This window comes from Drosophila persimilis, unplaced genomic scaffold (genome assembly GCF_003286085.1).
Source record: "Drosophila persimilis strain 14011-0111.01,24,50 unplaced genomic scaffold, DperRS2 tig00000868-arrow-arrow-pilon, whole genome shotgun sequence".
NCBI classification, from domain to species: domain Eukaryota; kingdom Metazoa; phylum Arthropoda; class Insecta; order Diptera; family Drosophilidae; genus Drosophila; species Drosophila persimilis.
In genome coordinates this window covers 685,553-711,802 of record NW_020825365.1, presented here as the reverse complement: position 1 = coordinate 711,802, position 26,250 = coordinate 685,553, and the positions used below count along the sequence as shown (strand labels likewise).

Sequence of the window (26,250 nt, the reverse complement as noted above, 5' to 3'; positions counted from 1 at the left end):
GAATGAAAGTCTATTATATGGATATTATAATGTATTAGCTTTATACTCATTTTACTACTCTACAACTACTACAAATTTTATTAATTTATACAGAGATAAAGACATGCTAATTTACCCAATTTTGCAGTGCCTTTCTACGCCTTTCATCTTTTCATTTGAATTCTTAACAGATTTTAATGTTAAGTAACACAAAACTGTGCAACCGTAGAGCATGCACATTTGGTCACACTCCGCCCTCAGCGATGTATATGACACTTAATTTTTACATCAGTATATTTTAAAGTGACACGGTATATTTCGGTATATTTTAAATCTAATTAAAATCGCTTAAGTGATTCAAGACAGGGTGACCGCTCAAAACGTAGTTCCGTGCACTACTTATTTCACTTATCCTTGTCAATCAGAATATCAAATTCAAGGAGTGTGACCTATGATCATGGAGAATGGGTATTTTAATACCCTCCACGAAAAGATATCAGTTTAGGATGGATCTAGAAGAATAATTATTAACGGCTTAGCTCAAGTTGTAACACTTTTTAATACAAGGAGGTTTAAGTGGGCTAGGTTCGTTTTACATCGATATTTTTCCGGTATTTCTAAGGGTCAGACGGTTACACTGTTGCCCTCTCGTGCAACGAAAAAATGATTCGTAATTTTGAATGGGCCATAAAAAAGGGTATGGACAACAAGCATAAACCGCAGAGGCAAGATGCAAGTTTCCTACGAACCTCACCTCGCGTGTGAGGACAACATACCTTGAAGGCAAAATCGGCGTTTGGTCTCCAAAACGGGCAGGGTAATCGTTTACGGTATTGTGAATACTTTTTGGTATTTTCTTACGTCAAAATTGAGCAGACGGTATACTTACGGTATATCGGTAAATTAAACTTCATTTTTTGGTAACTGAAACGGTTTTGAAACGGAAACGACGCGATTTTTGCTATCGGCCAATGAAACTCGTCGAAAATGCATTGCGAAACATAATGCTGCAGCAAGTTTGAAATGCATTTATGGCGATTTTCATAGTCATTCTTAAATTCTCAAAAATTGCGGCAACATTCAATTGCAGCCAGACTCATGAGCCTAGAAAACGTGGAAAACATTCCGCATACCCTGGGGAGATGGATATGATAGAATTGAGAAAATGTGTATCATCTCAAGCTCCAATATATCCAGAAACTAGTCAGTCTGTGTTTTAACGCTATTCCAACGATATTTTGCGGCTTATTGTCTTCTTACAGAGATCAAGAATGGGTATCGGGATCGAGTTATATATACATATACAAGACACTCATCATATGCATGAATTTGTCTAAAACATATCAATCTGAGAAAAGATCTTTATTAATAACGTTTTAAAAAGAAGTTTAGAAAACCAGTATATTCATATAAAATTAACAAAATAGGGTATACAAATGCCCATACTCCGATTGACAAGCTACCAGTAAGAAAACCTTGCGTAAACCTTGTTTTAGTCAAAATAAAATAAATGGGAGTACTTCAATTGAGTTAATCTTGTAGCGGAATATCAAAATTAAGCAGTAAGAACGATAAGTCTCTTAGGTATTTTTATACCCGATACTCAAAATGAGTATTGGGGTATATTAGATTTGTGGTAAAAGTGGATGTGTGTAACGTCCAGAAGGAATCGTTTCCGACCCCATAAAGTATATATATTCTTGATCAGCATCAATAGCCGAGTCGATTGAGCCATGTCTGTCTGTCCGTCTGTCCGTCCGTCCGTCTGTCCGTCTGTCCGTCCGTCCGTCTGTCCGTCTGTCCGTCCCCTTCAGCTCCTAATGCTCAAAGACTATAAGAGCCAGAGCAACGATGTTTTGGATCCAGACTTCTGTTATATGTTACTGCTACAAAAATATTTCAAAACTTTGCCCCGCCCACTTCCGCCCCCACAAAGGGCGAAAATCTGTGGCATCCACAATTTTAAAGATACGAGAAAACCAAAAACGCAGAATCGTAGAGAATGACCATATCTTTTAGACTGCGGAATCTGAATTGGATCGTATTATTATTATAGTCAGCATCAAGAAAACAATTTCATTTTTTCTCGCCCTGTCTCTCTCTAACACACACGTAGCATAGGCGGCTTTGTTTAGAGTAAAACATTAGCGCCTAGATCTCAGAGACTATAAAAGCTAGAGCAACCAAATTTGGTATCCACACTCCTAATATATCGGACCGAGACGAGTTTGTTTCAAAATTTCGCCACACCCCCTTCCGCCCCCGCAAAGAATGCAAATCTGGGGATATTCACAAATCTCAGAGACTATTAAAGCTAGAGTAACCAAATTTGGTATCCGCACTTCTGTTAGATCTCACTATAAAACGTATATCTCAAAATTTCGCCCCACCCGCTTCCGCCCACACAAAGGACGAAAATCTGTTGCATCCACAATATTGCAGATTTGAGAAAACTAAAAACGCAGAATCATAGATAACGACCATATCTATCAGATTGCTGAATCTGGATCAGATCAGATCATTTTTATAGCGAAAGGAAACAAATCAATTTGCACTGGCTACGCAGCGCCCGACGTCACGCTCAGACTGATTTTCTGTCTCTCTCGCACGCACTCTTTGTCTTGTCGTTTAATATTAGCGGCGTCTGCCGGAGGAGAGCCATACTGACTTAGTATCGGGTATAACTGTAGAGTTGCGGTGTCCGCAGCAACTCACAACGTTCCCCCTCGTTTTGTTTTAACTTTTTCGCTAAAACATTTTTTTATGCAAAATTCAATAAAAACAAGTATTTAAAATAAACCAGTCAAGTAGGAAATTGATTCATCAATCGGATAAAATAATGTGGGCAGAGCTGTGGGTTCTATTTAGTTAGTTATATTGCACGGAATATCGAAAACGAGGAATATGTATAATAGAGCTTGAACGCGTCAGTATATTTATGGTATATTTTTAAAATAAGACGGTATATTTTGGTATGTTTCTGGGGTTCGGACGGTATATTTGATCGATAAGTCGATGATCACACTGGTCGTTAAATGATTCATTCTTCAGCGTTTTTTTTTAAGCAAACCGATCGGCGGATTAGCGAAAATTAAATACAAAGAAGTAAACGGCGTAAGTGCCGCCCTAGCATTAAATTGTACTATATTGAAAATTGAAATTGATAGAGCCGCTACGCCTGCGTCGCCCCTTTGTGTATGCGTACGCTTCTGTCCAAGTGTGCGTTTGTGTGTGTTGGAAAGAAGGAGAAGGAAACAAAAAAGTGTACAGCCGACGCGCAGCCGCATCTGCGCTCAATTAAAAGTGCCGAAAACGCTTGTGAAAACTGAAAATACGAAAAATTACAGTGAAATAGTTGCCAACCTCTGGATTAACGACCAAAGTGCGATAATTTGAAGAAAATGGGTTGTGCCGTGAGTACAGCACGAGATAAAGAAGCCATCGAACGTTCGAAGAACATCGATCGGGCGCTGCGAGCGGAGGGTGAACGTGCCGCATCGGAGGTGAAACTGCTGCTTTTGGGTGCGTCTCTAATGTGTTATTTCCCCTTTACCAAATAATTTGTTACTCAGTATTCTGAAAATGCAATTAATTTTAAAATGTTTGGTCTGAGGCTTGGCCGGGTTTTTGTCAGACTGCCTGAGGACATGGGTGGGTTTTTTTTTTTTGGCTGTGGTGAGTTTTGGACCCAGGATATGGGAAAACCCAGACTCCATGTGTCTGCTCAACAGATTTCCCCTTTGTGTATGTTTGAAATGTGGCCATTATGCAATGCACATGTCTAATAATTCGTTTGCAGATAAGGGAATAGAACGTAAATTGAAACCAAATGTCGGAGCGGAGTGGAGCGGAGCGACTGCGATACTCGATTCTCAATTTTCATCGTCGCCGGCACGCACTTGGCTCCAACAAGTGGGGCGCTGTGCCATCGAAATGGCAACCGAAACATGTTTGTGGCTCTTTCGATCTGCGGTAGATGGTTGATAGTGGCGCGTCGAGGCCTGGCACTTGCATCGTTAGCCTGAGGTTTCGTTCCATTGAAGCGCTGCGGCGTCATCATCGTATCGCATTTGACCCGACCTCTGCGGCGCGTTCGACACCCCTACCCCTTCGAAAACTGACACTCTCTGATGCACTGAAATGAAATGCCGCGGCTCTCGTCTTAACCTTCTGCAATTAAATTTCCACACACTCCGCTAGATATACGCCATTGTGTGAGAGCTCGTACTTTTCATTTTCATTGCCATGCACTTTGGAAAACAATGGAATGACTTTTTTCCAGGCCCTGCAACAATCTTGTTGCACTTTTCCCGCCTGCTGCTGATTTGCTAATGAAGCGTCTCCCAAGATGATGATGACTAAGTCATCTGCTTGGTCAGGAATGTCGGAGGGAGGCGGTAAGGCTAATATATGTGATATATTTGTGTGCTCTCGAACGATATCGAAAACACTGGGCGACATAAAATTGCTTGTGGAAAGCAGTCGAATATTTGTGGGAACCGGTTTTGGAAAACGTGCGGAAATTTAGGCGTTTCCGACATCTTTTTACGATATTTTCATCCCCTCTCCTGCTACCATTTTCAGTTTTTCGAACAAAAAAACACAAACGCTGTTGCAGAGCGTTGCAGCCAGTGCTGGTTTATTTATGGGCAACAAGAAAACACCTTGCACCACTTGCATTTTTCTGCCTAACAATTGTTGCTGGTTTTATTGTAGCTGTGTGGGTTGTTTGCTTTGCCTTTCCAGGGAGCTGGGAAAACTTCTTAGGGAATTTTCTTTATAAACAGAAAATACTGTGATCTTTTCGATGTGTTTGTGGTCGGTGTTGTTGCTGCTGCGCTTGCGCTCTCTTTCTCTCTCTCGCTCTTTGACCAAGGTATATTTATGTAGGGTGCGGCAGCGCTTTCAGGATGATCGCGTATTTTGCTTGAGTTGTCGGCACAAAGAGGGGGAGGATTTGGAACTCCTCACCTTATATTAATAAACTTGTCGTTGGCTGTCACACACTCTCTCCTTTGCACAGACTCTTTCTCCCACTCTCGAGCACACAGACACAACACACACGCAAAACATGCTGGAAGCAGACTAATTGGCCAGGAGGGGGCTCTGCTGTGCTGCTGGTGATGTTGTTGCTTTTTCATTTGTACTGACATTTAAAGTGGGGTGAACGATATTAGCGCAAATAAATGGCCCCGCCACCAAATGCAGCTGCAATGGCAAAGGCGGTTGTGACATGGGATTGAAACTGAACTGGAAATAGGATGGGGATGGGGATTGAGAATTGGAATTGGCAGCCCTCAACATTGCGTTTATTGTGTAGATTTAATAAAAACGCTTACTATTGTTATGCGGGGAGTGTCTGGCCAAACAACAGTTGAAGTACCCCTCACTCAATTTATTGTCACTCTCCCTCTCTTTTCTTATTGTAAAATTTGTTATTTTCTCTCACGAAAATATTTCATGTTGTAGGGGAAAAGAATGTCAATTGTTATTGTATTTTTCACGATATTTGCCTTTACTTTAAAAAGAGAAAAGGCGCGAGAGAGGGAGAGCGTGCTTAAGCCGCATTTGGGGCATGAGTAAGACTCTTATATAGGTCACACATACAATATCTGGCCGAAAAAGAATACGAAGAAGGCAACAACAACAAAAATTCAAGCACATGATGCGCCCGTCGTATGCCCCACCAATACCAGAAAACCATCCAAACCAACAGACTATCAACATAGCAATTTAATCAACAATATTTTTTTAAGAATTTATATACTATAACAAACACACTTCTATGTACATATTTGTACGGTATCAATATGTTTATGCCCCTGCACACCCTCGTATTCATTACGCTTATCAAAATTATCGCTAAACGACCTTTTACGTCAGATTCGAGTTCAATAATTGACGGAACTTTAAATTATAAAAAGAAAATAAAATGAAATTCAATGATAAGAAAGATTTGCGTGGAAGTTGTTGGGCTGGCGTTTCCGTTTTATGGCTCTATTTCATCTGTTTTAATTGTTTACTTTTAAATTGTGGCTCCCCAACTATCTGAAAATTTCAAGCTCCCCGCTGATTAACACATTTCCCTTTCCTCTTTACGAGTCTGCTCACCCCCTTCGATAAGAGAGACTGAGTTCAGGCGCCATTTAACACGATTACTCATGGCGCAAAGCACTTCTTTCCGTATGATTTTTTCCATCTTTTCGCCAGGGGTTTTAGTCACCATTCTATTCGTCGTTCCGTTCTATTCGTAAAATGAATATTTCGAAGAAGGTTCTCCTGGGGAGAGACTCATTATAATACCGTTTGATTATGATCATCATGGCGGACGATAATGAGGTTGTAAATGAGGCTTACGAACGCTTTGTGCTAACCGCCGTTGCTATAGCTCTCTCATTCTTCTCTCTTTCGTTTTGCCTGCTCTCTGTGTTTGATCTTTGTGTGCGTCTCTCTTTTTCTCTCTCTCTCTCTCTCTGTTTCCCTATGGTTTGGCACAGTTAACGGTGCATTGATAAATGAATACGCAGCCGCACGCACAATTACACACACTCACACTTGTGCAGATTTTGTTGTTAGAATTATTAATTTGACCTTTTTTCGCTGTTCGTTTTTGTGGTTTTTGGTTCGTTTTTCATTCGGTGGCAAGTTTGAACATTTACTAATGCCTACCATTCGTATGCAGATTGGCAAGGGTCTTCATCTACCGTTTTCTCGGTCATTATCGGTGTATCTGTCTGTCTCTCTCTCTCTCTCTCTCTCGCTCGCTCGCTCTCTTTTGCTACCTATGTATTTTTGGAACCCCATAATTTGGTCCATAATTTCGCATTTGACGACATTTTTCTTTATGGCAACATTAGTGCGCATTGTTGGGATTGGCTTAAATTAAAAATCAACTATGTATATGATTTATTTGCAAAGATATAAAAAATAATCATAAACTGCAAGTACTGCCACAGCCCTGCCCTGCAAAGAAAAGAAAAAAGTGAAAGTACAGTCTGACGCTTACCTAACCATCAATGTATCTCTGGGAGCCCCACATTGCAGAAAAACGGCACTCACGAAAAAAAACACTATAGAGACAAAAAGCTTTCTTAATGCGCCATTGTGTTGCAGCAGCAGCAATGCCCCAACATCGGATAGGTACATATGTACATAAATATATACATATGTATCTCGTTTGATAACTGAAACTGAAAGAGAAAAACCCCTAGACCGGTACCAGAGTGCTATTTTTGCATGTTTTTATTTCTCACAATAATTCCATGGAAAAGGGAAGCTAGAAGACACGTAATATGATTAAATTATTGTTTATCCATCGATAGCGATCCACTAACTTGTGCCTGTAGTCAGCAAAATTATAAAATATCATGTTCTGTGCTTGCTAATTTGCGATATATAAATATAATAAATATATAAATTTTATGGCCCCAAAGCGCACTTTTGATAACTTTCAAGAATCGCTGATCCAGGGTTCATTGAACTTCAGGGCTCGCCACTTAGAAACCGATTGAAGGGAGAACTTAAGACCGTGAAGAAAAAGTATAATACAAAGTTTTAGAGACGTAAAGAATAGATCAAGCTGGTTACACATATCTACATACTTATATCACTCTACATATAGCTAGAGGAGGAGCAGCTACTCATTCATTTATTTCAACATGACCGGCGCAATTAAGCGAGCTTTTTGGCCTCTTGAACCCGCTGCCAATTGAACCGCTTTTGCGGCTTCGTTCCACAGCGCTCCATTCATTCATAAAACTCGACTCATTCGATGCTGCCTGCCTCTTTACCCCTACTGATTGCTATTGCCGCACATTCATTGATTCATTCAGTTTTACGCGCTCAATTGTTGGCGAATGTGAGGGCTCACACCCACTGGAGGGCTGGAGATTTGCATGAGCTCACTCAAATTGAACCCATGTTTCTAATTTGTATGTTTTCTATTTGATTTGCAGGAGCTGGAGAGTCGGGAAAGTCCACGATAGTGAAGCAAATGAAGATCATACACGAGACAGGCTACTCTCAGGAGGAATGCGAGGAATACCGCCGCGTTGTTTACAGCAACACTGTACAGAGCCTGATGGTTATCATCCGGGCCATGGGCAGGCTAAAGATTGAGTTTGCCGATCAGGGCAAGACTGACATTGCCCGCCAGTTCTTCACACATGCCTCGGCCGCCGATGAGGGCATCCTCCTGCCGGAGATTGTTCTGCTGATGAAGAAACTCTGGTCGGACGGCGGGGTGCAGCAGTCGTTTGCTCGCTCGCGCGAGTACCAGCTGAACGACTCGGCGGGATATTACCTGAACTCCCTGGATCGCATTGCGCAGCCCAACTACATTCCCACCCAGCAGGATGTCCTGCGCACGCGTGTAAAGACCACGGGCATCATTGAGACGCATTTCTCCTGCAAGCAACTGCATTTCAAGTGAGTGTCAAGACCCCCTCTTGATCCCTTAGAATTCTTATTGAAATATAATGCTTCCCCTTTTACAGACTGTTTGATGTGGGCGGCCAGCGATCGGAGCGCAAGAAGTGGATTCATTGCTTTGAGGGCGTCACGGCCATTATATTTTGTGTGGCGCTATCTGGTAGGTTTCCTTGGAGAACTATTCGCTACAAATTTTAATTGGTTTCTTTATTGATTCATAGGCTACGATCTAGTTCTGGCCGAGGATGAGGAAATGAATCGCATGATCGAGTCCCTGAAACTGTTTGATTCCATCTGCAACTCAAAGTGGTTTGTGGAAACCTCTATTATACTGTTCCTCAACAAAAAGGATCTGTTTGAGGAGAAGATAAAGCGATCTCCTTTGACGATATGCTTCCCAGAGTATTCAGGTAAATGATTGTGCATATCAAAGTCATCGAAGGTGTCTAATTCATGGATATTTTACAGGTACCAACACTTTTGAGGAGGCTGCCAACTATATACGCATGAAGTTTGAGAATCTCAACAAGCGAAAAGACCAAAAGGAGATATACACGCATCTGACCTGCGCCACTGACACCAACAATGTGAAGTTTGTCTTTGATGCCGTCACCGATGTGATCATAAAGAACAATCTGAAGCAAATTGGCTTATTCTAGGGAGAGGATGAGGATGGATTCACCATTTAGCTTGCGTCGTAGTAGTATTAAAGGAAAACGCGCAAAACATTTCCATTACATGTTAAGAACTAAATATATACTACATATATACATATGTATATGATCTATATATACGTAAATGTATACTCTACGCTTTACACATGCTATATATATTTTCATACATATAATTTTAATAACCGATTTAGTTGCCAGAACAAGTAACAAACAGTTAAAGTTTGTTAGTTAGTTAGTTAACAGTTTTTTTTTTATAAATTGCACGCATAAGCTAACTAATTTAAACTGTAATTTAACAAGTGTAAAGTACGGGCGATCGATCGCCATAAAGTCTGCCGATCAGTTCTGTAGATCCCCCCACTGAATTCAATCGATTTTCTTTGGGGCTTAAGCTAGGATTTAACCTCTAGCCTCCCAACAATAATTGCGTTGCCCAAACGGGCACTTTTATGGCGCTTCTTTGGGCAGTGCAATTTGCTTCACCGCATTGACAGGCGATAATTAGGGTGAGTAAAGGCCTAAATTCGTGTGCGATCGCTAGTAAGCCGCTAAATGTAACTAGTAAACTTACTAATATGCTTATTAATAGCCTAAATAAAAGACAAATAAATAATGCTCTCCATTATGGTGACCAATCTCGATTCTCTATACAGGAAAAGGTATCTGGGAAATATCCAACTCTGGTACTAGCTCAAACGATTTGAGGCTTTCAGGCTGTTTTTGGTCCAAATTTTTCTTCGGCCATATTCAGCTGGAAAATGTTTTGCCGGCAAGGTAAAAAAAGGTATGGCCACAGGCAAAACTTTCCAGCAAAATTCAACGAATGCACCCCAATAGTTAACATACTGTGACAGTGCTGCCTATTCTACAAACTCACCTTAAGAGCAGTGCTACCCATTCGACAAATTGCAAATGGATTCCTGTGTTGAAGTTGAGTTTTCATTCTTTTTGGCTTGATTTTTGCTTGTCATTCGTGTGAACTTCTCGTTTTTCTTCACTTGAAAATTATTTTTTCGTGTAAAGACTACGTTTTTCGTTACTCAAAAAATTTAAAATGCTGCGCGCAACTCTAGTGGCTACCCAAAAGGGTGGAATCAATCGGGCCCTGCTCGCTGGCCGTCTTGTGAAGCCTTGTGGTAAGTCCAAACGCCGCAGCACTAAATTTATTGCAACTCATTGCCCGATTTCCAAAGATTACTCAACGCTGGTGGTTCTGCCCCTCAAGTGTTTCGACGGGGCCCCATTCCGTGGCTGCGTGCCGATCTATCGCTTTAGCAGCGGTGGTGGAGGGGATGATGACAAGAACAAGAAGCCACCGACTGGTTTTGCCATGCCCAATATTGGTACCGATTTTGGGGTTAAGACCCCAGCAGGCGGAGCTTCCGAGTTGGGCGAAACATCGACTCTAATGGGCGTAAAGGCGAGTGGGGACAACCCCCCGCAAAAAGATAACGTGGAAGCGCTCATTAAGCGCTTGAAAAATGTTAGCAAAAGCTATGACGGTCCCCAGGATAAAGGCAACGAGGAAGGCCCACTAAACAAACTCGACGAAATCTTTGCATCCGTCCAGAAAAATACGGGCAAAACAGAACTGTGCGACCAAGAAAATCGCGGCCAAGGAGAATTCGCTGTTCCGGAGAAAAATATTGAGAAGAAATCGGCTGCTGAAAACCCCAAAAGTGGCAGCGTCGAGGAGGCAACTGAGCGTGTCAAGAATCAATTGGGAGAGCTGCCCTCCAAGGAGCAGCTGAAGAAGTACTTCTTGCGCATTGTGGCCTTTCTCTATGACCTCAGCTTCTTGGCTGTCACTTGGGCCATCAGCTTCGTTGAGAAAAACGTAATCGAAAACCCCACTGTGAAGGCGTACTGGAAGAAGTTCCACGAGAAGATGCAACAGGCCAAAAAGGATTAAATATAAACCCTCAAACTTTTGTAATGATGCATATGTAGATATAATTTGATTACAAATATACATCATTCTGAGAATCTACAATTACTGCAGGCACATGTTTCTGCTATTCTAACTGTACTTTTTCTGGGAGATTTTGTTTCAGTTTGTGGTGTAGCCTTCTAGTAATTTGGCCAGGTATTTCACAATCTTATTGCGTGCTGCCACCAGCTGTGGGGGATCGGTTTTCGTCGGCTCGTACATGTTGGCACAGTGTGCAGTTCCTACAATGAAATTCCAATTGCATTAGATCATAAACTCTTTTGGGGACTTTCCAATAATAGTACCTTCTATGAAAATGGTTGGCGTGGCTGCATTTGAGGACTTGACCAGGCCCAGGGCATGCCAGGGATCAATGGAACCATGTACATACAGCACATTGGTAGTCTCCGGCTTGAGGGCACCGTAATGCTTGTTGGTCTGCGACACCACGTTCTGCAGATACCTGGCATCCATGCTGTTGGAGAACACATCCATGCACTGGCGTATGAAAAAGTCCACGCCAAACCGGTCGCCAAATGTGTCCGTTTTGTTTTCAGATGTCTGATAGAAACCGAACTCGTTGCAGGTCTGATACGTCCACTGACGCATTCCCTTGGCTGCCTCCGAGTCCCACGAGGCGTTCCGCATGTCGCTAACCATCTTATCGTACTTGTAGTCGAGACATGTGGCATTCGATTGCTTCAACAGCATGTCATTGACCACACCCAGTCGAGTCACAGGCGGTCCACTGGTCATGTTTAACATGACATCGCAGATCTAAAGGATATAATATATTAAATATTTTCATGGAGAAGCCTTTTTGGGGGATAAACATACCTCATCAATGGTTATCGTGGCATGTGGACTGTTGTCCTTGTTGTACTGGACGACGCCAGCAAAGTTTCCAGCCAGATTCTCAAAGAGACTGGCAATATCCAATTGGTTCTCAATAGAGTCCTTGATGGGTGTGCAGGTTCTAAGGAATATAAGCAGGATAGCGTTAGTTTTTCACAACCATTTCGATACCGACTTGAATTTTTCATCCAGATTTCGCTGTCCGATCATATGCTTTAGCAGTATCTCCACCTGGGTAAAGCTCCGGGTCACCGCCTCCACACAGTCCGGATTGTAGGTAGCCAGAGAGGCCTTTACCACCTCAAAGTACTCCCTGAAGTCGACCTCCGCCAGCAGGGGACCACTGGTGCTGATCGAACCATAGATGAGATGGGGATACTTCTCCCGCGCCCAAGCCGCAAGCGAGCCCGGATAGGAACCGCCAAAGGCAACCCATTTCTGGGTCTCGGCCAAGTTGTACTTCACCTTCATGGCAGCCACAAAGTTGGCCAAATCGGCCAGGGCCTGCTCCGAGCTGAGGAACGCCAGATTGGCGGTGGACAAATCCCTGGTCGGGTGACTCTTGCCGTAGAAGCGATGCTCCAGCTGGATGCACAGGGCATCAAAGTGCTCGGCGTAGTGCACCCAGGCGCCCTCGCGCATCCACTTTGCCGAGGCCTCGCCCTCGCCGCCAATCATAAGGAAAATGGGGGCCGTGCTGTCATTCCTGTAGTAATCGGCATTCACAAAGTAGCGCTGCTGCCAGGTCCTAGTGTTTCGCGCCTGGAAATGATCCAGACGCTGCTCGAACCACAAATCCTCCGAGTCCAAAGATCGCTGCAGTGTGGGAATCTTGCTGGGATCGCCCATGAATCCATTCACTAGCCTCCCGCGGCGAAAGCCAAGCGCAGAGCTCTGCACGATTAGGCAGAGGAAGAACAGCAGCAGCCCCAATCCCAGGGGCTGAAGTACGCCCACAAATCGGAACATTTCAAAGTCTCCTTTGTTTTTGCTTAGGTCAAGTGCGGTTGATTGATTTGTTCGATTAACTTGAGATTCAAGTGCCGTGTACCGTTTGCCGCGGCGCTCGCCGAACTGACAAAAATCAGAATCAGTATTGCTCCCCTCTATATATAGTATGTATATAGTGTACGTACCGTTTATACCCTCTATATTCTTTATTCTTCTTTACCGGCACTTTCTTAATTACCGTCAGAGGGAGGAGGGGAACTTAACCCACTGAACTCCCCTATATTTAAACATATGCAAAGCTTCAGTTAAACCATGAAAATCATACTGTATGTAAATTCTTTCTGTAAATCCATCTTATCTCTTTACTTACAAGTCATATGGACCCGATATCTTTTATCTAAACTGGGGTAAAATTATGCAAGTTTCATATTTTTTTCGTGGGAATATTTAATTACCCTGGTCGACAAGTGGCCAATCGCTCTCTGTCCATGACCTAAAATCATATCACTCGATTTTTATATTCGGTTTAATATTACACGCTAGCTAGGACTCTCAGTACTGAAAAAACAATTTTATCCGATTGATGCATAAATTTTCTACAATATTGACTAATTTAAAATACTCAACTTTATTTAATTTTGTTCAAAACAAGGTTAAAACAAAAAAGGTCAACAAAAAATAAAAGCATACAACGTAAGTGTGTTCGGAATTCTACTGTATTGTTGCTGGTCAACCGGTATAGCTATGAATATGATTTGTATACCCTATTTCCTTTAATTAATATGACAATTATGTTTTCCAAGCTGCTTTAAGAAAACGACCTTTCTCATGTGGATATGGATACTCTTCTGCATATATGTACATACATATGTATGTACGTACATATACATACATATGTAACTCGATCCCGATTCCTTAACAGAGACTGACTAGTTTTTGCATTGTTTGGAGACAACTCAATGAGCAACGGCTTCCAGGCAACGGTTGTCATTTGAATGTATATTTTGAAAACTTAACAATCCCTGAGCCGGCTGACAAAGCAGTTTATAGTCAAACAATATAGTCAAACCCAATACTAGAAGTATTATTTGGTAAATATATTTTGTGATACAAGCATTATGGAGCCACCCGGGCAATGCCAGCAGCTAAAGCCGCGTGCCATTTTCGGAATTAACGGAAAGGTTGAGAATGGCGTGCGTCAGCACTCAACAACAGGCGATATTATATTCGCATTGGGCAATAAAATCGGCATTGCCAATCACAAAAAGAACTCGCAAGAGTTCATACCAGGACACAGCAACACCATATCGTGCCTGGATCTTAGCAAAAGTGGCAAGTACATAGCATCGGGGCAAATAAATCATATGGGGTTTCGCGGATACGTGATCATATGGGATTACCATCAACGCAAGGAGATAGCGCGTCACGACCTGCACAAGGTGAAGGTCCAGGCTATATGCTTCACAGCCGAGGATCGATTTGTGGTATCAATCGGTGGCGTTGATGATGGCTCCGTGATTGTCTTTGACATGGAATCATTGTAAGTTAATGATGGCCTGGTATATCTAGAGATTCTTGAAAGTGGATACTTTTTTTGTTTTCAGCTCCCCAATTTGCCGGCAGCCAGCTTCCCGAGCCATCTCTGGGAATGCTCTGGGTGTTCGCCCCATGCACAATAATCCATTCTTCTTTTTGACGGCTGGAGATCGCCATCTGCGTCTGTGGAGCATTGTGCGCGAGCAGAAGAAGCTCTACGTCCAGGACGTGCACATGGCCAGCAAGACGCGCGTCTTCTACTGTGTACGCATCAGCAAGAACGACCAGATCGCCTACTTGGGCACGGGCACCGGGGATATAGTGAAGATCACGCTCAATTGCTGTGACCGTGACAATGTCACCAGGCCGGGCACCACCAGCGGTATCTTGGGTGCCTTTGGCACCCACAATGCCCGCAAGCCGTCGGGACGGGACTGCAATCGCTATGTGAATGGTGTTCGTGCTCTGTATATTGTGGACGAGAGTCGGCTCCTAATCGGAGCCGGCAATGGCGATGTGGAGCTCGTCGAGGAGCGTACCGATGTGCCGCTGATCAATTTTCGGGATTACCCAGGACCCACCTGGCCATATCTGCGCGTGCTGAAGACGACTCGCGTTTCCGGACGAATCTCTTCCTTTGTCCGCTCCACCCAAGATTTGTTTTACATTTGCACAGACACAAACGAGATTTACGGGCTGACCATTACCACATGGAAGCTTAAACTACTGCGCACATGCCACACCAAATCCGTTTACTGCATCACATTCCCCAAGTGAGTTCGAGCATCCAAGGGTTCGTGTCGTTTTCCTTACAGCGCTTCTTTTCAGGGCATATGCTGCCGTCTTTGCCACCTCGGGCAAAGAATGCATTCGCATTTGGTCGTCGGGCCGCAAGCAGGAGCTGCTGCGCATCATGGTCTACAACTTCAACTGCGCCGCTGTGCGCTTCACCCACGATGGCACCAGCATTGTGTCGGTCTGGAACGATGGCATCATACGCGCCTTTACACCCATCACAGGACGACTCATATATGCCATTCCCAATGCACACAACAAGGGTAAGGTTTGGCTGGTTGGCTTCTCCCTGCTGAACATGATCAAAATCCTCTATTGCAGGCTGCAGTGCCCTGGCAGTGTCCTCCACAGGGCGCCTCATTGTCACTGGAGGCATCGAGGGTCAGGTGCGTGTATGGAAGATAGATCCGTATCGCCAGTCGCTACTGGGAGTGCTAAAAGATCACTCGGGTCCTATCACATCTCTGGACATCAATCATCTGGGCACAGAGGTCATCTCGGCCTGCACCGACGGCTCCTGCGTCATCTGGGACATCAAGTGAGTGAGGTCGCCGGTATATTTTGAGATCCTCTATTGATGTGTGCTTCTCCTTTTGCAGCCGCATGACCCGCAAACAGGTGGTGACTGCCAACACACAGTTCATGTGCGCCTCATATTTCCCGACTGGGGTCCAGGTACTCACCTGTGGCTCGGATGGCAGGATAATCTATTGGATGGTGTACAACGGAGCTCTGATCCGCGAGCTGACCGCCTCGAAGAAGTCGTCGGTCAACTGCATCTCGATCAACGATACCGGCGACTACTTTATAAGCGTCGGCAGTGATCTGCAGGTAAAGCTCTGGGACTACAACAAGGGCGACGTGGTGGGCGTTGGATCAGAGCATGCTTCTTCCGTGATCAGCGCCGCGTACAGTCCTTGCCTAAAGATGTTCGTGACCGGCAGCACAGACGGTTCGCTCATTATTTGGGACGTGCCCCAAGACTTCTGGGGCAGACCAAATCCGCCAGATGCCCCAACCTACACCTTGCCGAAGACGACATCGAAGGGCAAACTCAGCGATGTCCAATCACGCGTCGACTCGGGCTCAAAGGTACAGGCAAAGGGGGAAAACATCGATGGTCTTCTGAAGGCGACGCCGAAGGACGATATCTGCTGTGTCGAGTGTCCTCCCTGCGCCCAGAAAGAGAAGAAGGCTTCTGACCCCTTTGCCGAGTGCAAGATTGTCCCCGATGTGAGGAAATGTTGAGCGTTCATTATTATTTGTTTAGTTAAGTTATCATTCTGCAATGCAAAATAAATTCAGTCGTTCTCTTCGAGCCAAAGAACATGTATTCGTCTTCTCAAGCTCCAATATATTCAGAAATTAGTCAGTCTGTGTTTTAAAGCTATTTCAACGATATTTTTCAGCTTATTGTCTTCTTACAGAGATCAAGAATGGGTATCGGGATCGAGTTATATATACATATACAAGACACTCATCATATGCATGAATTTGTCTAAAACATATCAATCTGAGAAAAGGTCTTTATTAATAACGTTTTAAAAAGAAGTTTAGAAAACCAGTATATTCATATGAAATTAACAAAATAGGGTATACAAATGCCCATACTCCGATTGACAAGCTACCAGTAAGAAATGACGTGACATTCAACTTACGTTGCCACTGTTTTCTTGTTGAACTTTTTTGCATAAACCTTGTTTTAGTCAAAATAAAATAAATGGGAGTACTTCAATTTAGTTAATCTTGTAGAAAATGTATTCATCAATAGGATAAAACTATGTGGGCAGGGCTGAGGGTTTTAGTTAGCCAGCATTATTCAACGGAATATCAAAATTGAGCAATAGGAACGTAAAGTCTCTTACGTTTTTTTTGTTTTAACTTTTTGGCTAAAACGTTTTCTTAGGCAAAGTCCAATAAAATCAAGTATTTAAAATAAACCAGTCAAGTAGAAAATTGATTCATTATTCGGATAAAAATACGTGGGCAGTGCTGAGGATTCTATCTAGCTAGTAATATTCCACGGAATATCAAACACAAGGGATATGTATAATAGAACTTGAATTCGTCAGTATATTTACGGTATATTTTTAAGATGAGACGGTATATTTCGGTATATTTTAACGATAAATTTGTAATTGGTTGTTTGTTGGTTGTTTGTAATGAAACTGGTTGTTTTTCCATTTATTGCTCACTGCCGCGCCAAGCAAGCTCCAAGCTCCAAGCTTTATTCCACAGTCAGTTGAGCGCGCCGTTGCACCCCCATAAACAACGCGACACAATAACGCCACAGAGTTGTGATAATAAGTGCGAGACGGACATTAGCAAAAAAATCACGGCAAAATGAAGGTTTGCTGTATTGGGGCTGGCTATGTTGGCGGTCCGACATGTGCGGTAATGGCACTCAAGTGCCCCGATATTGTTATAACCCTTGTGGATAAAAGTGTGGAGCGCATTGCACAGTGGAATTCGGATAAATTGCCCATTTACGAGGTTAGTGTGTGGATTTCTCTCCTCTCCACCCTTCTCATCGGCTTCCTGTTTCTTGTATCTACATAGCGGATTCTTGTGTATATTTGTATGTGTGTGTGTGCATCAGTATGGTTTATTCATCGCGCCCCTTGTGGCTGAGAAGGGGGGGAATTTCCATGGCCTAATCCTAAACAAACAATTCATCAATCAGAACGCATGAGATCCATCGAAAAGAAGGGACGTCGTTGACCGCGCATACCGCTCATGCTCAAGTGGCTGTCTGTCTCCGCCTCCCAAAACCAGTTCCCATACAAAACGATTCGTATAGCCCTCTACTCTCCTCTCTATTTGAATGGACGGCCAGTGCGTGTTTGGCATTGAGCATTGGACACACTCCATCGTACAGGTGCTTGGCGCACTTGGGCCCCACAACAAGGTCAATGGTCAGAGCGGCACAAGTGTGTTCTCCAAGACATTAGTCATTCATAAATGGGAAAATGATTCGCTAAGTGGCAAATGATTGCAGCAGAAATGAGTTTAGTATACGAGGCGGGAAACCAAGCGTGGGAATCGATTTTACGCAGACCTGCTGTCCAGTAAATTCTATCAGGGCTTCCTCCACAGATGAGAAGCCATATTCTTGTAAGCTTCTCGAAGTATTAATTTCATGGGTTGTCCCCAATTCCTGAGACACGCAGTCACTCGCTTTACTGTCGCATTTCCGCCCTGGCGGCTTCCGTCTGCCCCTATTCGCTAAGAGCTCTTAACTTCTTATCTGTGGGTCTACCAAAGCAAAAGTCTCTTGTCCAGAGAGTGGCAGATAAGCACGAATGTGGAATGGAATGGGGAATAGGGAATGGGTGCTATCACGGTTCTGCTGCGGATTCACTGGAAATGTATATATGTATATGTCTTAGCTGAGAAATTACCACACGTTCATAGGAATCGTTGAAAAAATAAAAATATTTACACTATGAATTCCAAGCAGTGAGTGAAACCTCAACGTTTAGGATGGGTGGGGGCTGAAGATGTTGCCAAGGTCCGTTTAAAGCACACAATTCTTTATTCTTTTATTGATATTCACTTAACGTGGATTGCATCATCATCGTCGTCAACGTCACCACCATATAAACAGAGGCGGTGCAAGCTTGCTGCAACTATCGATGCGGCCTTGTCAACACCAACACAGCCCATTGACATCAACATTAACATCCATCCTACTTTTGCAGTGTTTTGCATTTGCATAATTGGTTCCTGCCCATTGTTTTAAATTTTTTGAACTCAGCCATGTATGTACATATGTATGAACATGAACATGTATTCCCTTGGTTTCCGCATTTTGCTAATTTGTCACAACATTGCAAAAAAAAAACTTATCAGTGAAGAGACTAATGACTTTTTGATAAGAAATTGTATTCATTTCCTTTCCAGACGGCACTCTCCAACAAAATTTGGGCCCTAATATAGCAGAAATATCTTTTTACATACATATTGTTGTATATTTTGTGTATTCCCGAGATTCCCATTTATTAAATTAACACCTGCTTTCCCCCAGAAATCTGTATCTGAAATGTATCCGAGTTCAATGAACATTCCGCACGAGAACAAAAATGGATATAAATCTGGTTTCAAAAAGCTGAATAAAAGGGGATTACATAAGCTTGAGATCTCATTGAGGCAAGACACTGTTAATTTTTAATTTAATCGCATAAAAAGGCCATTTCAGCACGTGAACAGAACTAGAACTTGATTGATAGAATGGGTGTTTCCTAGGAAACGCACATACATTTTTGGATAAGGTACCAACACGTACACAAAACACAATATATAGAAAGGTATTTAATCTTATCATCGGCCAAATGTAGAACGTCAGGGAGGGATAGATCGTGACTGGGATTATAAGCCACAGAACTGGGGCAACCAACCACATGTTACAAATATGTATGTTTACATATTTGAATGACATTTCTCTTTCCATTTTGTTCACAGCCTGGTCTGGATGAGGTAGTAAAGAAGTGCCGCAATGTGAATCTGTTCTTCTCCACGGACATTGAAACGGCCATCAAGGAGGCGGACCTCATCTTCATATCGGTGAATACGCCCACAAAAGTTTCCGGCAATGGCAAAGGTAATACATAAATTGATCGTCAATCACTCAATCACCGACCGACCATCTAACACTATTTCAATATCTATGCAGGACGCGCAGCGGATCTTAAGTATGTGGAGAGTGCCGCAAGAATGATTGCCGAAATAGCGCAATCTAACAAGATTGTGGTGGAAAAGAGCACGGTGCCCGTGAGAGCGGCGGAGAGCATTATGCATATACTCAGGGCAAACCAGAAGCCGGGCATCCACTATGACATCCTGTCCAATCCGGAATTCCTTGCGGAGGGAACGGCCATTAACGATCTGTTGAATGCGGATCGGGTGCTGATCGGTGGAGAGGAGACGACAGAGGGCCATGAAGCCGTGGCCAAGCTATCCTGGATCTACGAGCATTGGATACCCAAGCAGCACATCCTCACAACGAATACCTGGAGCAGCGAATTGTCCAAACTGGCGGCGAATGCTTTCCTTGCTCAGCGCATCTCCAGCATCAACTCGCTGTCGGCCGTGTGCGAGGCCACCGGGGCCGATGTCTCGGAGGTGGCTCGGGCCGTGGGCCTGGACTCGCGCATTGGCTCGAAGTTCCTGCAGGCATCGGTGGGATTCGGTGGCAGCTGCTTCCAAAAGGACATACTAAACTTGATCTACATTTGCGAGAATCTGAATCTGCCGGAGGTGGCGACCTACTGGCAACAGGTCATCGACATGAACGACTACCAGAAGCGCCGCTTCTCCCAGAAGATCATCGAGAGCCTGTTCAACACGGTGTCGGACAAGCGGATTGCCATCTTGGGCTTTGCCTTCAAGAAGAACACGGGCGATACTCGGGAAACGGCGGCCATAACCGTGTGCCAGACGCTGCTAGAGGAGGGTGCCAAGCTGGACATTTACGACCCCAAAGTGGAGCCCGAGCAGATAATCGATGACCTGACGCACCCAAGCGTCACGGAGTCGCCGGAGAACGTCAAGAAGGCGGTTCAAATCCACAGCGATCCGTACAGCGCTGTGCGGGCCACACACGCCCTCGTCATCTGCACCGAGTGGGACGAATTCGTGGACTTGGATTTCCAGCGCATCTACCAGTCGATGATGAAGCCGGCCTATATCTTTGACGGACGAAAGATCCTGGATCACGAGCGACTGCACCAGATCGGTTTCCATGTCCAGACCATTGGCAAGAAGTATCAGCGGTCCGGCCTGCTCCGCTCCTGGGGCATTGTACCACAGCTGTAGGCGAATGAGGCGGGCGACGAAGCTACGACGACTATGGCATTTACACTTAAAGTTTCCAGTATTTACTCGACTAATTTGTAAATATCCCGTAACCGTATTTGTATCTGTATCTAGATGTGTGTGTTTTTTTATATAGTTAAAGTATTCTGCTAGGAACGCCCAAAAGGAGGTATACGTCCACACTTCCTGTTGCCAGCGTAAGCACTCCCTTGAACCGTATTTGTATTCCTATTACCACGTCGATCCCCCACTCGAGGATCGGCAGTTGCAATATTAAACCGTACAGCATATGCACATTCTGTATATGGCTCATTAAAATCAAAGGCATTTACACGAGAGCATGTAAATTTTATAAAAATAAAAATAATTGTGTTTCATTCCATTTAAAACGGTAATCGCTTGACGATCTGTCGGTACCACAAGAACGAGGTAGCTGCTGACAGGCTGAACCAGGTCACCAAATACGACATGTGATCGTTACGCAGGGTGATGCGGGTCTGGCCACCGATTGGACCGTTCCGTATACCTTGGGGATCGTAGATGGCATCCAGGAATACTGGGGCAGCCCCTGTGGCCGCGCACATGCGTGGCAAGTCGCGGTACAGGTACATATTTACGCCCTTGTGGTCGGGCGTGAACTGAGGACGCGATTCCCCCTGACGGACCACAGCCGTGAGCTCCACTTCCGACTGATCCTGCGCCAGGGCGCGTGACTCCGGATCCACATGCTTGCGGGACACCCAGCCACGATTGATTAGCACAATGTCACTGTAAAGAGGTACAAATGATGAGGATTCATCGAAGATAGCGCTGAGAGCAACTTACTCTCTGTCCGACAGCTGAAAAGGAGTTACAATCAAGTAACCATTGCCGGCGTCACGCTGGGAGAATAAACCACCCTGTGTCTCCCCACCGTCGGGACGTATGAGTGATCGCGGTCCCATGCGCATCTCCTTGTCGTGAAGGAACCGTCCACGCACATTGACTAGGCGATATTCCATGTGGGACAAATCATTTAGACTAAAAGGAACGCAATTTTAAAACAAGGAACACATGGAAAATGATGGGGAGTATACTTTTCGGGGAGATCTACTGGTTTCACATTTAGCTGCTCGTGCAAATCCTTAATTAGCTGCTCCTTCCAGATTTTGCGCTTTACCTGCCAGCAGCCCAGGCCAAATGTGGTAGCGGGTATGAGCTAAGAAATAGGAATTGGTTAAAACAATATAATTTGAAGACTGCCACCGTCACCCCACCAGCAGGAACCAGCCAAGAGCTGTGATCTTGTCCTTTTCCTTGGGATCCTTACGAATGCTTGTGGTAAAATCTACCGGCGAACGCTGTTGTGTCATCTTTCTCGTGGCCGTTTGTAAAATATTTCTGCTGCAGGGCAGGCACGAAACGCGTTGAAATACCCAGGCACCCTGTCGGCACATTTGTTTACCACCCAAACGCAGCATATTTCGCTATTGCTTATATTTAATTTAAGATTAATATTTAATTACAACAACTTCCACATTTCACCAACACAGCTGCTTAAGTGAGGACTTATTTCAATCAAGTTGGCAGCTCCATTCGACCAGCTGTTGTCGCGTGCCACTAATAATTTGTATAAACGAATTTGTTTTAGTCAATTTTAGAGATATTTAAATATGCAGTGCACTCGGGCAGTTGCAAGGCTGGCCACCGGCATATCCAAAATCCACTTGGTAAGACCATATATGTAAAATTACCTTATTTATTCACAAAACCAATATTTGAATGCACTGCCGTGCATGTCTTATATAAACACGGTAATAACTTGAATCTCTTATTATTCCTCAGGTAGGTCAGCCTTTTAAACAGACTGCAGGTTGTTCAGTCGTATATTCTCAGTCCTGCCGTCTGTGCTCGTCCGCCAGGGTAATGGACAGTGCGGATAAAACAAAGCCGACGACACCAGAACCTCCAGCCGACGACGGAATTCTTAAGAGAGTAATGAACAAAGTGGGCTTCACACCCAACACAAAGGCGGTAAGTGGTGCCGTGCTCCACTAAATTATAGACCTATAGCTATGGCTACGTTTTTCAATGGCAGCGCCTCAAGGTAACCAGTCATCTGTTGTATGAGAGCGTGGCGGATAAGATCAACTATGTCGCCTTCTTTCGTGACTTCAGTCTGCCCAACACGTTCAACTCGTGGTTCCTGGTCACAGAGCTGCACGTCTGGCTGCTCTTGATGCGCTCCATGGCCGAGGGCTCGGAGACCGGCGAGGATGGACGCTTTCTGCGCAACTGCATCGTGGAGGCAATGTGGGGAGATGTAAACACCCGTGCCAAGAAGTTGGGAGTGAGTTGGCGGGCGCTAATAAACTTCTTCAATCCCTGCTAAATGCCTTGATCTTTTCCAGGCACACAATCCCTCCCGAACAAGGCAACAAATCGAGACGCTATCGGAGCAATTTCAGGCCGCACTCATTGCCTACGACGAGGGTATCATGTCGGACGACCGCGTGCTGGCCGGCGCCCTGTGGCGACGCTTCTTCGAGATGAACTGCGATGACTATGCGCAGATTGAGAGACTCGTTAAATATGTGCGCCAGCAAGCCGTCATGCTGGACAGCTTGCCCCGGGAACAGTTCATCACAAAGCCAAAGGTGGCCTGGCTGGATCTGGACAAATGCAAGGTGTAATTTTAGTGTTTCTGTTTAGTCTGTTCTTTTTTTTGGCTAAAGTTGAGAATATGTGAAAGCCTATAAACTAAATAACCAAATCATCCACGGGCTGATTGTGCAATGAACGGAGCTGACACTTAAGCAGGAAGGCCATGATCCGGCGCTCAGCTCGTTGTCGCTGGGGTTGCTTGAACTGGTCGAGGATCTCGTCCATTTTAAAGAAATAGCTTCTTGGGCAAATGGGGGAGCCGACCATCTGCTGCTTATCAGATTCAGAGCTGTTGATTTTATGTTCCTCAATATCTTCATATATGATCTCCTCATGCATGACTTCATCGCTTGCTTCCTCAATGATCTCTTCGATGATATACGAATTTTCGAGGTCAATTCCGCTGCCATCATTGTACTCCTCCCACACCACTATTGGTGCTTCCGATGGCGAACCTTCATTCTCTTGAGTCGACATCGTTTTGTCTGGTGATGGAATGGTGGTGGAATCTTCAGCGTTGGCCTTGCTCTTTGCACCACCAGGTCGGATATTTGCCAGAAAGCGCAGGCGTTCAAGGTATGGCCAACTTGATCCCTTGGTGTCCGCCCGCCGAAATTCCTTGCGAAACTGGTAGTGCAGATTATTCCAGCGCATCAGGCAAAAGTCAACTATGGGAATTAATTGGATTTAATGTAGATGTCAAAAGGACCTCTTTGACCTTACCATCGCAGCCCATGATCTTTGCTATTTGTGTCCAGATATCCGTTTTGGCCTTCATGGCATCGTATGTTGAGAGACCCGAGCGCCTGTAAAGCACCGGATGGGGCTCAACTAGATTAATTAGTTTAAAATCGAAGGGACGATTTTTCTTGTAGCTAGTTCTCATTATTAACGTATATTTATATATATGTACATATGTATTTATTTTTATGTTGTTTACATTTTTTGCGGCCCGAGAAAGAGTGTTGTTGTGGGGCCAAAGGCAGGAAGCACCGAAAAATAGATTATATGCTATAAATTAATCAATTTTTCACTAGATTGCCCAATTCTTTAGTAGTCACTTTTATTATATTAGATTTAAAATATGTTTAAGCAAAGAAGGTAAAAATAAGGCCGGCTGAAGGTACGCCAGAGAATTAACCCACTAAACAGCCCTCTATTTAAGCAGGAAAACAACTTAAGTTAAACTGTGGATAATAATTCTGCATGTAAATACTTCTTGTATACCCATCCAATCTTTTTACTTAAAAAAAAAATTACCACGATATGTTTCATCTGAACTGCGTTTAAATTCTTCAAATTGCATAATTTTAGCGGAGTGTATTTCAATACCCACTGGCTTACAACGGGTTAATCGTTCTTTGTCCATCATGGAAATCATATTCCTCGATTTTGATATTAAACCGAATTACTAGCTAGCTAGGACCCTCAGCCCTGAACACATAGCTTTATCCGATTTATGAATCAATTTTCTACAAGGTTAGCTAATGGCTAATTGGCTACATGATGTGCACGTTAAAATGTGAAACGTAATTATCGTAATTATTAATATTAATAATAATTCATTAATAATGTAATATCCTTTTCCTAAGGGTGGTGTGCAAAATTTTCAGGCTATTAAATGCTTCAATACCTAATGCTAATATTCCCAACAATTAAAACTAAAACTGAAAACATCAATATTTTTAAACTTTCTGAATCGGGGAAACGATCTAAAAATAACTCAAATGAGCTTTCTCCCATCCCTCGAGGATTGGATTTTAGAGCAGATATACAGATTTATTAGTACAAATTTTGCCTTTTTATAAGACGGCAAACACAGTTAAATCTCAACCTCATGTACTAGTTCCTTTTTGTCTCCTTTGTCGAAGCCTTTGTCCTTTCCGTTAGAATTAGGGACTATTAAAATTTTGAAGACGCTTACCCAAAAAATAAATATATACATACATATGTACATATGTATATAACCTCTACATTTATTGATATCGGAGCCAGTAACTGTCGCATGCTTTCTTTCTCTTTCTGTCTTGTGGTCAGTCGCTGTTCGCAAAAATAATGACCGAACATATCTAACGACCGAACGTATCGCTCCCCTCCGCCAGACGGCGTACACTGCACGAGAAAGAGCGTGTGAGAGAGAGAAAGAGGGAGAGAAAATGAGGAAGCGCATAGAAGGCGCTGCGTAGCAACTGCAGTTTAATTTGTTTCTTATGGGTATGACAATGATTTGATCTAAGCCAGATTCGATAATCTGGTAGATATGGTAATTTTCTATGATTCTGCGTTTTTTGCGGATGGACAGACACCAAACATGCCTTTATCGGACTCAAGAATATGTATTAACGGGTATCAGTATTGAGTATCGGGTATAAAAAGAAAGTAAACCTTGTATCGTGGACACAATCAACCCCCCCGTCCCAAATGTAAAATCGGCACCTTCAACAAAAGCAGTGGAGGAATAAGAACACAAGTATTTAGTATAATTAAGTCCGAGTGTAAATAAATATTTGAAAGTTTGAATTTTATGAAATAAATTACACAAAAAATGATTAGCAAAAGGATGTTGGTAAACAAAATACTAAGGTCCTTGTACTTTATTTTGTACGAGTATATATAGTATTTCGGGGATTGGTGGCAATTCGG

At 43.6% G+C, this 26,250-nt stretch overlaps 8 protein-coding genes across 8 annotated transcripts; 5 read left to right on the top strand and 3 right to left on the bottom strand.

Moving 5' to 3' along the window:
• The first annotated feature begins 3,069 nt into the window (after positions 1-3,069).
• On the top strand, positions 3,070-9,708 carry LOC6603026 (G protein alpha i subunit). Its single transcript, XM_002027972.2, has 5 exons — positions 3,070-3,501; positions 7,935-8,406; positions 8,475-8,569; positions 8,631-8,819; positions 8,878-9,708. The coding sequence occupies exons 1-5, from the start codon at positions 3,381-3,383 to the stop codon at positions 9,066-9,068; spliced, it is 1,068 nt and encodes a 355-aa protein (XP_002028008.2). The 5' UTR covers positions 3,070-3,380; the 3' UTR covers positions 9,069-9,708.
• A 386-nt stretch (positions 9,709-10,094) lies between these two features.
• LOC6603027 lies at positions 10,095-11,076 on the top strand. The gene is made up of 2 exons (XM_002027973.2): positions 10,095-10,219; positions 10,277-11,076. The coding sequence occupies exons 1-2, from the start codon at positions 10,138-10,140 to the stop codon at positions 10,993-10,995; spliced, it is 801 nt and encodes a 266-aa protein (XP_002028009.1). The 5' UTR covers positions 10,095-10,137; the 3' UTR covers positions 10,996-11,076.
• Positions 11,012-12,942, bottom strand: LOC6603028 (putative serine protease F56F10.1). The gene is made up of 4 exons (XM_002027974.2): positions 12,044-12,942; positions 11,851-11,989; positions 11,319-11,790; positions 11,012-11,255 (listed from the first exon to the last, which is right to left on the bottom strand). Exons 1-4 carry the CDS (start codon positions 12,835-12,837, stop codon positions 11,134-11,136), a joined length of 1,527 nt encoding a protein of 508 aa, XP_002028010.1. The 5' UTR covers positions 12,838-12,942; the 3' UTR covers positions 11,012-11,133.
• An 851-nt stretch (positions 12,943-13,793) lies between these two features.
• LOC6603029 (cilia- and flagella-associated protein 52) lies at positions 13,794-16,479 on the top strand. Its single transcript, XM_002027975.2, has 5 exons — positions 13,794-14,359; positions 14,424-15,128; positions 15,184-15,413; positions 15,472-15,688; positions 15,750-16,479. The coding sequence occupies exons 1-5, from the start codon at positions 13,938-13,940 to the stop codon at positions 16,396-16,398; spliced, it is 2,223 nt and encodes a 740-aa protein (XP_002028011.1). The 5' UTR covers positions 13,794-13,937; the 3' UTR covers positions 16,399-16,479.
• Positions 16,480-17,343: 864 nt separating this feature from the next.
• On the top strand, positions 17,344-21,287 carry LOC6603030 (UDP-glucose 6-dehydrogenase). Its single transcript, XM_026993715.1, has 3 exons — positions 17,344-17,643; positions 19,612-19,750; positions 19,823-21,287. Exons 1-3 carry the CDS (start codon positions 17,494-17,496, stop codon positions 20,962-20,964), a joined length of 1,431 nt encoding a protein of 476 aa, XP_026849516.1. The 5' UTR covers positions 17,344-17,493; the 3' UTR covers positions 20,965-21,287.
• Positions 21,288-21,291: 4 nt separating this feature from the next.
• Positions 21,292-22,450, bottom strand: LOC6603031 (SURF1-like protein). Its single transcript, XM_026993716.1, has 4 exons — positions 22,221-22,450; positions 22,041-22,162; positions 21,790-21,984; positions 21,292-21,732 (listed from the first exon to the last, which is right to left on the bottom strand). The coding sequence occupies exons 1-4, from the start codon at positions 22,422-22,424 to the stop codon at positions 21,348-21,350; spliced, it is 906 nt and encodes a 301-aa protein (XP_026849517.1). The 5' UTR covers positions 22,425-22,450; the 3' UTR covers positions 21,292-21,347.
• Positions 22,451-22,573: 123 nt separating this feature from the next.
• Positions 22,574-23,719, top strand: LOC6602987 (ubiquinol-cytochrome-c reductase complex assembly factor 1). Its single transcript, XM_002027978.2, has 4 exons — positions 22,574-22,673; positions 22,789-22,977; positions 23,042-23,293; positions 23,355-23,719. Exons 1-4 carry the CDS (start codon positions 22,617-22,619, stop codon positions 23,634-23,636), a joined length of 780 nt encoding a protein of 259 aa, XP_002028014.1. The 5' UTR covers positions 22,574-22,616; the 3' UTR covers positions 23,637-23,719.
• On the bottom strand, positions 23,634-24,718 carry LOC6602988 (transcription factor Adf-1). Its single transcript, XM_026993667.1, has 2 exons — positions 24,331-24,718; positions 23,634-24,275 (listed from the first exon to the last, which is right to left on the bottom strand). Exons 1-2 carry the CDS (start codon positions 24,491-24,493, stop codon positions 23,704-23,706), a joined length of 735 nt encoding a protein of 244 aa, XP_026849468.1. The 5' UTR covers positions 24,494-24,718; the 3' UTR covers positions 23,634-23,703.
• Positions 24,719-26,250: the final 1,532 nt, after the last annotated feature.

Bases quoted from the DNA above. Each gene is read 5' to 3' on its own strand.
- LOC6603030 (XM_026993715.1), top strand. From the start codon at position 17,494: ATGAAGGTTTGCTGTATTGGGGCTGGCTATGTTGGCGGTCCGACATGT. The intron at 17,644-19,611 runs GTTAGTGTGTGG...TTTTGTTCACAG, and splicing joins ATAAATTGCCCATTTACGAG to CCTGGTCTGGATGAGGTAGT. The intron at 19,751-19,822 runs GTAATACATAAA...ATATCTATGCAG, and splicing joins AGTTTCCGGCAATGGCAAAG to GACGCGCAGCGGATCTTAAG.
- LOC6603029 (XM_002027975.2), top strand. From the start codon at position 13,938: ATGGAGCCACCCGGGCAATGCCAGCAGCTAAAGCCGCGTGCCATTTTC. The intron at 15,129-15,183 runs GTGAGTTCGAGC...GCTTCTTTTCAG, and splicing joins TACTGCATCACATTCCCCAA to GGCATATGCTGCCGTCTTTG. The intron at 15,689-15,749 runs GTGAGTGAGGTC...CTCCTTTTGCAG, and splicing joins TGCGTCATCTGGGACATCAA to CCGCATGACCCGCAAACAGG.
- LOC6603027 (XM_002027973.2), top strand. From the start codon at position 10,138: ATGCTGCGCGCAACTCTAGTGGCTACCCAAAAGGGTGGAATCAATCGG. The intron at 10,220-10,276 runs GTAAGTCCAAAC...CGATTTCCAAAG, and splicing joins CCGTCTTGTGAAGCCTTGTG to ATTACTCAACGCTGGTGGTT.
- LOC6603026 (XM_002027972.2), top strand. From the start codon at position 3,381: ATGGGTTGTGCCGTGAGTACAGCACGAGATAAAGAAGCCATCGAACGT. The intron at 8,407-8,474 runs GTGAGTGTCAAG...CCCCTTTTACAG, and splicing joins TGCAAGCAACTGCATTTCAA to ACTGTTTGATGTGGGCGGCC. The intron at 8,820-8,877 runs GTAAATGATTGT...GATATTTTACAG, and splicing joins ATGCTTCCCAGAGTATTCAG to GTACCAACACTTTTGAGGAG.
- LOC6603031 (XM_026993716.1), bottom strand. From the start codon at position 22,424: ATGCTGCGTTTGGGTGGTAAACAAATGTGCCGACAGGGTGCCTGGGTA. The intron at 22,163-22,220 runs GTGGGGTGACGG...CCTATTTCTTAG, and splicing joins CTCTTGGCTGGTTCCTGCTG to CTCATACCCGCTACCACATT. The intron at 21,733-21,789 runs GTAAGTTGCTCT...ACCTCTTTACAG, and splicing joins TTTCAGCTGTCGGACAGAGA to TGACATTGTGCTAATCAATC.
- LOC6602987 (XM_002027978.2), top strand. From the start codon at position 22,617: ATGCAGTGCACTCGGGCAGTTGCAAGGCTGGCCACCGGCATATCCAAA. The intron at 22,674-22,788 runs GTAAGACCATAT...ATTATTCCTCAG, and splicing joins GCATATCCAAAATCCACTTG to GTAGGTCAGCCTTTTAAACA. The intron at 22,978-23,041 runs GTAAGTGGTGCC...TTTCAATGGCAG, and splicing joins TCACACCCAACACAAAGGCG to CGCCTCAAGGTAACCAGTCA.
- LOC6603028 (XM_002027974.2), bottom strand. From the start codon at position 12,837: ATGTTCCGATTTGTGGGCGTACTTCAGCCCCTGGGATTGGGGCTGCTG. The intron at 11,791-11,850 runs GTATGTTTATCC...TATATCCTTTAG, and splicing joins CCACGATAACCATTGATGAG to ATCTGCGATGTCATGTTAAA. The intron at 11,256-11,318 runs GTACTATTATTG...ATTTCATTGTAG, and splicing joins GCCAACCATTTTCATAGAAG to GAACTGCACACTGTGCCAAC.
- LOC6602988 (XM_026993667.1), bottom strand. From the start codon at position 24,493: ATGAGAACTAGCTACAAGAAAAATCGTCCCTTCGATTTTAAACTAATT. The intron at 24,276-24,330 runs GTAAGGTCAAAG...TAATTCCCATAG, and splicing joins AAAGATCATGGGCTGCGATG to TTGACTTTTGCCTGATGCGC.